The sequence below is a fragment of the Ctenopharyngodon idella genome, chromosome 2, assembly GCF_019924925.1.
Source record: "Ctenopharyngodon idella isolate HZGC_01 chromosome 2, HZGC01, whole genome shotgun sequence".
Taxonomy (NCBI): Eukaryota; Metazoa; Chordata; class Actinopteri; order Cypriniformes; family Xenocyprididae; genus Ctenopharyngodon; species Ctenopharyngodon idella.
The window spans coordinates 42,448,610-42,457,216 of NC_067221.1; the positions used below are offsets into that span (position 1 = coordinate 42,448,610).

The 8,607-nt window shown below is 42.0% G+C and overlaps 1 protein-coding gene across 8 annotated transcripts in view; it reads right to left on the reverse strand.

The window, feature by feature from the left end:
* The window catches only part of wu:fj49a02 (myomegalin), a 52,084-nt gene that overhangs the window by 25,808 nt on the left and 17,669 nt on the right, over nucleotides 1–8,607 (reverse strand). For 4 of the 8 annotated variants that reach the window (XM_051863709.1, XM_051863734.1, XM_051863687.1 and 1 more), the window contains exons 1-7: nucleotides 6,922–7,175; nucleotides 5,523–6,756; nucleotides 3,333–3,470; nucleotides 2,563–2,682; nucleotides 1,670–1,759; nucleotides 1,040–1,240; nucleotides 66–224 (exon numbers count right to left, since the gene is read on the reverse strand). In XM_051863709.1, the coding sequence (XP_051719669.1) occupies nucleotides 66–224; nucleotides 1,040–1,240; nucleotides 1,670–1,759; nucleotides 2,563–2,682; nucleotides 3,333–3,470; nucleotides 5,523–6,680 (1,866 nt within the window). In that variant the 5' untranslated portion in view covers nucleotides 6,681–6,756; nucleotides 6,922–7,175. Of the gene's footprint in view, nucleotides 1–65; nucleotides 225–1,039; nucleotides 1,241–1,669; nucleotides 1,760–2,562; nucleotides 2,683–3,332; nucleotides 3,471–5,522; nucleotides 6,824–6,921; nucleotides 7,176–8,607 lie in introns of those variants that run through there. The other 4 variants (XM_051863700.1, XM_051863726.1, XM_051863695.1 and 1 more) reach the window with 3 other exon arrangements.

Genomic DNA, 8,607 nt, shown 5'->3' on the forward strand with positions numbered 1-8,607 from the left:
GTTCGACCAAAATGAAAAGAATGACCCGTAGGCGTCTTTACGATAGCATAAAAGCAGTGTGTAACCTGCAGCAGCGTGTCTTTGCGACGTAAGCTCTGCTGCAGCTGTGCGATGGTTTCGTCCCTGTCTGTGATTTCTGAGCGTGTCGCGGCCTCACGGTCTCTCAGCTCACACGCCTTCACCTGCAGCTCAGACCGCAGCTGCTCGAGCATCTCACGCAGATCCTGCGAGGACACAAACACAAAGACTGCTGACTGAGTGTGTTTACATGATGCCACAAAAATCTGTACCCAATACAAACAGAGAGCATGTAATGTCAGTTCGACGGCCCTCCGTCCTGTAAATATAATTTTAACATCTGCAGCCAATCAGCCAACAGTGAGAGTTTAGTGGATGGACTACATGTTTGTCCAAACAACGGAATATAATAGGAATGATCTGAAAATAATCATTATTTTTGCCATTCTGAAGTCTCAGAAATCACTTACAGCTGTTATTAATGGGCAAATCAAAACAACAACTAAAAAAAAGCAAAAATGCTGTATATAACATCTTATAGTATTATATGACATCTTAAGAAACATTCTAGCAGAAAATGAAAAGGGTTAGGGTTAGTAATAATGAACATGACAAAAATGTATCATATAATAATAGAAATTTATATTTTGTTTTGTCACAAATATCACCAATAAGGATTTTGCGCTGAGGCAGCCTGTGCTGTTCTTCTAAGAAAAATATACGTGAATGAGTAATATGTATAATTACAAAACAATAAGATATATTCACAAAAATCTCAAAACAGGTGATCACATGTTCTTATTCAGAAAAACAAATGCCTGAGTTTCTCATAGCAAGCATTTCCTTCCACCTTAAAAGTGGAGCCTGGCATGAGTGACTCCTACAGGAGCGAACATACTGATAAAAAGACTTTATTGCTGCGCTTGGATGTTTCTGAACGCAGTCGTTAAACGAATCTGCAGCGGCTCATAAAGGTCAGACTCAGCTGATTTAATGTGCAGGTCAGCAGGTAATGACACACCTGGTTGTGTTTGTGTGTCGTCTCTCTGTGCTGTAGCGCGTCCTGCAGGTCGGCCTGCAGTCGGTCTCGTGAGCACGTCAGATCCTCCAAGCGTCTCTGGGTCAGTCTGTGATTGCGATGACTGGCCTCCAGCTCCAGCTGACAGGAGAACAGGGAAGTGTGTAGCGGCAGTGAACCCGAGTCCACAGCGCCCTCTGGAGCCTGAAGACACAAAGCACCAGAGGAGAAAAGTTTGACATGCTTGAAATACTGATAAAGCGTGTGTGTGCTCACCTGTGTGCATGTGGTGTGTGTGCATGTGGTGTGTGTGTGTGTGTGTGTGTGTGTTTTTGTGACATATCAGTACACAAATTTGTATAATGACATGGGTATGACATAGGTATTACAAGGAGAGGGTGACTTATGAGGACATTACCTCATGTCCCCATTTTTCAAAAGACTTATAAATCATACAGAATGAGTTTTTTTTTTGAGAAAGTAAAAATGTGCACAGTTTCCTGTGATGGGTAGGTTTAGGGGTAGGGGTAGTGTAGGGGGAGAGAAAATACGGTTTGTACAGTATAAAAACCATTACGACTATGGAATGTCCCCACAATTCACAAAAACAAACCTGTGTGTGTGTGTGCTCACCTTTTTGTGTTGCAGCTGCTGCTGGTGTGTCTCTGTGAGTTTACACAGTGTGTTGTTCTGGTCTTCAATCACATGGTAGAGCTCCTGAGTCTAGACACACACACACACACACACACAAGACACACACAGAGCATGAATATGGGCTTGTCTGGGTGTGTGTTTGTGTGGTACAGTGATGCCGTAGGTATTGTGTAATTATTTGAATGTTTTTTTTTATTTTTTTTATAAAGGTTGCCATTTGTGAACAAAAACACAAAAGAAGAAAACAACAACTGAGCACTGGATGTGCACGAGTTTTCTGACGTCACAGAAATAAACAACGATCAGTCAGGATGATGTGTGACTTTTGTAATTCAGTATTCAACAACTCTACAAAAACGAATCAGACAGGGACCTTGTTTTTAATTTTATAATCACATCATTATCGGCAGCATTCAGCACACCCTGTATGAGAGCGGAGATAAACATCAGGACGCGTTCACTCGAGAGAGAGAGAGAGAGAGAGAGAGAGCACATCAATGCAGCAGACGCTCCGTCTCAAGACAGGCTCTTCAAAAATAACTTTTTAAAATACATGGTGTGTTAAAAATCGAGCGAGTGCTGAACACCCGTTAAGTCAGTCATGATGAAAATAATGTGTGAACTTATGATTATTACAGTAATCTGCAGTGATCAGTGAGTCTTCAGCAAGAACCAGATAAACACCTAAACCTGACATTCTCTTCAAAAAATTGATGTTCTTAAGAAAATATTTGAGAACACCTTATGAGTCTTAAGAAGACTCTTGTGAATCCGGCCCCAGATGTGCTGCTGGCTAAAATAATGACTCTTTCTGAGTATAGACGTACATTAGAGGTCACGTGTGTCACTCTCTGATGTGTGTATAGAATCACCTCTGTGTCTTTCGTTCTCAGGCTGTCTGTGAGGTTCTGGATGGTTCTCTGCTGGTTCTGTGCAGCTTGTCTGATGGACAGGAGCTCAGACTCCATCTCACACACCTTCTCTTGCAGCTTCTGAGTCACAACAAACACAAACATCTCTCGCTGTGAGCTGGAGCCGCATTCAACTAAATAAACAGCAATATTCTCCATCTGATAGTTTTACTAAAACACTTTAATTCACGAGTTCACACATACATATAATTAAATAGAGTAAAGTTATGCGTATTTGGCAAGCTGTCCGGGGGGAGGGCTCCGAGCTCAGAATTTTGGCCCAAAACCAGAGTACTGTGGTAATAATAGATAGAACTGGAAGTGAGGAGATGGGGTGGAGGAGGGATGCTGATAAACTGTCAACGAACAGAGGTAAGTCTGCAGTATATATACCTCTTGTTGTTGGTTGAATTGATTAGCTGAATACTTTCCACTTGTGCTAATTAGGTTAATTATCTGAACCTGCTCCTCCCGAACTTTGTTAATAAAACATCAGATGAAAAACATCACGAGACACTGTAGAGTGAATATGCATGAACGAATGAATCACTAAATCCATCGTTACTCCAGTCTTCAGTGTCACATGATCCTTCAGATATCATTCTAATATGCTGATTTGCTGCTCAAGAAATATTTCTGATTATTCTCAATGTTAAAAACATTTTTTAAAAATCTGTGTATGATGTAATCTCCATGGAGACAATATTTTGCCCCTTGTGGGTATCTTGTACCTTGTTGCTGGTCTCGCTCTGGTGGATCTGACTCTGCAGAGACTCGACCTGCAGCTGCGCTTTCTGTAGTTCAGCGACACACTGTCCGGCGGCGCGTTCGTACTGATGCAGCTGCGACTGCTGCTCCTCCATCAGGCTCTGAAGAGACACAACAAACCAAACAATAAACCAGATAAAAAATATATCAGATTTATACTGTGGAAACCTGTGATACTTATTGTAGAAACTCTTGGGGAAAAATATGCTCTGATTTTTTCTGCTTTTAAGATCAGCCGGTTCACACAGACACTGATCAAACAACATTGGTATTGGTTGAATTTATTCAAAAGCAGGTCCTTGTTTTAGAAAGTCTCTCAGTACTGATAATGATTCTGATCTGGTTTAAATAGTGCTGGACTGTATGTCCTCTCACTGCATTTAATCTGAGGTCCTTTAACTGTGATGCATTGAGGTCAGACATCATGTGTGTGTGTGTGTGTGTGTGTGTGTGTGTGTGTGTGTGTGCGCGCATGTGTTTTGCCTCGAGGGCTTCATGGGAGAACTAGGCCAATGGTGGTGCCACACTCTCCATGTTAACCTATTTAACTGAAAATGGCATGGTTATCTTTGGGTTAACAGAGGAGACTTCAGCGAGAACTAGAGTGAGTATAAAGAGATGTAAGAAATGAGAGAGAACACAAAACATCTCTGATGGTACGACTCGTACAGTGGCTTCTTTCATCAGTGTTGATTTGGAGCAGGAACAGTTTGAGCTTTAAGGTTTAAAATGAATCAAGGGTTGATTCAGGTTCAGCTCTTATTTATAAGCTGATCATGTGCTGAATCCAAAATACAATCCAAAAAAAAAAAAAAGGATTTATTAAACTAATATCCTCAAACAGAAAACTGCAGATGTTTATTTTTAGTTTGGTGCTTCTCAACTGTTTTTACTTCAGGATTCAAATTTTACAACATCAAATAGTACCACAACTGTAAATTGTACAAAAACAACGAGACAAAAAAATCAAACATTGAAATGTATCGATATTAGGGATGCACCCAAATTTCAACTACTGAAAATTTCCATCCGAAACAGCTGTTTTCGGTTTTGGGCCGAAATCAGTGACCGAAAAAGACATTTAATTAGTGCTTCTCCGATGGCACGTTTTGACTGTGTTCAGCGTCTATTTCGTGACACAACGTGGATAAACTACAACAGTTAAACGTCAGCTGTGTGAACACTAGCTCTGGATTGACAATATTAATTTCTTAATTTTAATCTGCAATGATACGGTTTCTTAAATATAAAATCTTTTAGTCTCTGCCGTTTTCTGTTGATGCATGAAAAAACATTCACTAAACATTTGTAGCACCTGCCATCCAATCATAACAAAGAGCTTTGTGCTTTCTTACGCACGTGAAGCGATCACCTCTTCCTCTTTACTACTAATTACAGCAAATAAACATGAATGAACATCAGATACAGAACAACTTACTGAAATGATTCATTTCTCATGTGATCCATCAATCAGTGTTTAACAATGTCACGTAACATCACATTTACCTCAGAGAAGACATTCAATGTCAATAAACTCATTAGTTATCCAGAAAAATAACTCGAGAGGAGCATTTTGCTAAATGTATGCACTAGATTACATATTAATTATATTTTTACTTAACCTGTTAGTGATGTCTTCAATATTTAATGTATATATTTATATATTTAATGTATGTTTGAATAAATCTGTCATGAAAACAAGCTATTACAGTTTATTGTCATTTAAACATTTATATTTCACCAACGACTGGAGTGGAAGAAATTCTGTTATTAAAAAGTTTATATAAAAACTGCCTTGTGTGCAATTTAAATGTTTGTACAACTCAAGTTTTAGCTATTTGAGTGTTGATAAGTTTGATTAAATATTTTATAATAAATATTTAATTAGTAATTAATTAGTCATTTATTATTTATTTTATTTATTTTTTATTTAGTTTCGGTGCATCCCAAATTAATATTGCCATGAGCCTCATAGACCAAAAATATGCAAAGTGATGAACATGACAAACACTGAATGGGACAACTGTGTTTTTAAATAGTTACATGCTTAAAACATATTGTGCTCAGCACAAACCGAGTGGGGAGCGTCATCTGAATGTTTTTGCCGACCCTAAGCAACACGGACCTTACTGTCCTGTTAGTAAACGCTTCACCTTTGGGACCCTCCTGAAACAGAAGGGCAAGTACTCGTCCTGCACCGAGTGCCACAGCTCCTCCAGACGGGCCAGCTCCAGCGCTGGATCCAGCTGGACTCTAGGCAGCTCCGGTTCCACGATCATGCGGTTTGCTCCAACAAACAGGTTCTCCTGGTCTTGACTGTGCAGTTTAGCTCCTCCATTAAAAAACCTAGGATTCACCAAAACAGGAAGTCTGCTGCCCTGAGGACTCTGGACGGGATTATACACACAATCCTGAAGCAGTGACAGAGCCAGTGCGAGCCTCGACAGAGGTTCCTCAGACGCACCGAGATGCTCCTCAGAGGCCGCGGCACAGCTCCGTTCGTCACGCTGGCGCTCTTCGATGGGCGACGCATCCAGTGATTCCAGCGAGGCGCCGGAGCTCTGCCGCTCTCGGAGTGTGCGATCACCGTCCGATGAGCTGGATGCCGTCCACCGCCTCTCGGGCACCAGCGTGGTGGAAGTCATGGTTGCGGTCTGTTCCTCCCCACACGGGCTTCCGGCGCCACTGGCAGAGTAACGTGTGGATGGGCCGCAGGAAACGCTCCTCGCCACCTTCCTGGGCACCTTACACACGGCCTCATAGTCAGCGTCGGGCACACGCAGCGCTCTGCAGCCGGGGCACCTCCGCGAGCGCTGCCAGGACGAGAACAGCTCGGACGCGTGACACGGAGGATTGTGAGTACACTCCAACATCTGGTCCTCATCTTCCGCCCAGGACTCGTACATGGAGTACGTCAGGTCCTCCTGCAGCAGGGTGCAGTACTTGGCATTGTGAAGGCCGGACACGTCAACGGTGCTCACCTCCGTCACCCCGCGGGTCTCCTGCAGATTGTTTTTATGATAAAGCGCACTAATGCACTGGCGCAGACGCTCCTTCTCTTGCAGGAGTCTGTGCAGCCGCTCGATGGACAGTGCCTCCACACGGGCAATCACCGTGTCGAAGCGGTACATGCGGCCCAGCATGAACGTGCACTTGCTGCAGGCGAATTCGCAGCGGCCGTCGCGCTCCAGGTCGTGACCCAGAGCGTGAGACAGGAGCACCTGCAGGTTCAGCTTGGCTGCCGGATGGAAGATCCATCGCCGCTGGTTACCGCACAGCTCACGAGCGCAGATGCGACACGCCTCCTTCATTCCCAACAGCTTCAGTGAGAACTGGAGTCGGGATATTCACCGGATTCTGAAAGAGCTGTCCACATGCAGCTGTCCTCTGGTTTAGAAAGACAAGAAAAGGATTTGTATTCCAAATAAAAACAGTCCTATTGTTTTTATGTAGTCAAATCCAATATGTTTAAAAAAAAAATTATAATATTTTTCATATATTTAAGCAGAGGTCAAAGATCATCGTATTACAACAAAAACGTAGCTTAATCACCATAGATGAGACTGTGCAGCTCAGAGTAATGAAGTCCTCAGGGTGATTTCAAAGATGACAGTCCATCAAAGCATCTAAAAATGACTGATAATCCACGCTCGTCGGAGCAGAGATGCATCGAGGGTCTGGGAATTCTACTGGCGATTCTGATGCGGCGCAAATCGTGTCAAAAACACGAGAACAAACGCTGCCGTTGTCGATATTCCGTGTGTCTCGCGCTCTTCATGTTTCACAGCGCGATATGCGGAACACGCGCCCTCCGTCTCCCTTCATCACCGGAACACGGCAGCGGTGAGAGAGAGAGTGACGTCAGACGCGACAGTCTCATCACTGCGATACAGTGAAACGAGCATCAGATTCTGTCGGAGCGATCGCGGAATGAGATAAAAGGAGGCGATGCCGCGCAACCTGCAGCGCGGGCGCAAACCATCTCACACAGGAGGGGTGCTTCAGTCATCATAACGCGCACGATAGTAAATAATACAGCGACTGAAATATGATAAGCCAAGAAAAAGAACAATAATCTTTGTAATATAATATTTTCCTCATATTTTCAGCGTTCCTGCTCAGAATACAGAGAAGTGATGCGGGTCTGCGCGTTCTCGCGCCCCTCTGAGTGATTGACAGCGATCAGCAGCAGCGCGAGAGTCTAATGTCACCAGACGAGAAATAAACAGGAATGAAGAAAATATCTGAATGATGATGACGGCTCAGCATGCTTCATATGAACATGTATACTGTAGTTCAGGGGCATCATGTTTATCTATTATTATACGTTTACTGTTATTATTTATTATATTATTTAAATGTTATTATATTATTTAAAATATTATGTCTAATCAGGTTACCTGCATGAATTAGCACAAACGGCAGGGCCAGATTCATTGAGGCTGTGTTTGTATCTATATCTGCAGTAGTGAAACATGTTGATCAGTGACCTGACCCCTGACCCTGAGCATGACCTGTCAGCAGGACCCTTTGGGCTACAGCACTACCCGAAAAAACGTGACCAGATGATTAGTCAATACATAGACATTTTAATTTGTGCTCATGTATGAATAAATTCAAATGACATAACTTTAGAAATGTTTTTTCCTTGTGTTTTTTTTAGCTGAAAATTCAATGATGATGTCAGTAAAATCAAATTTTTGAAGAATGTCACTCTCAATAGACATATTATTATTATTATTATTATTATACCAAGGCCAGTTTTGAGAATGATTTGAAAATTTGAGTGTTAAAATATCCAGTTCACACATCATCTTACAGTAGCGTCTCATCTACCGTCTGTACGAGCAAACAACGGGATCAATCAGCTGTAACCATAGTGACAGCGACTAAAGTAATGTCAAAGACGGCAAAGTAAATAAAACTAAATTCTTATCACAAAAGTCAAGGCACAAGTTCATCCATCAAATGAACTGACAGCAGCTTTAATACCTGAATGAGATCGGAGCGATCGATGATCGAAGTAAATCCTTCAGATGACACACAGATTATATCCAGACCTTTGTAAGTTTCTGAACCTGCGGCTCTCTAGCACTATATGGCTTTATAGAAATTTAGAAAATATAGAAATTTACGGGTGTAAGTTCAGCTATAGAAGGCTGTTGTCACTTCTGTAAACTCCCATATATAAATAATTATTTTAAATATAATAATTATTTTAAAAATATTATTTCCATG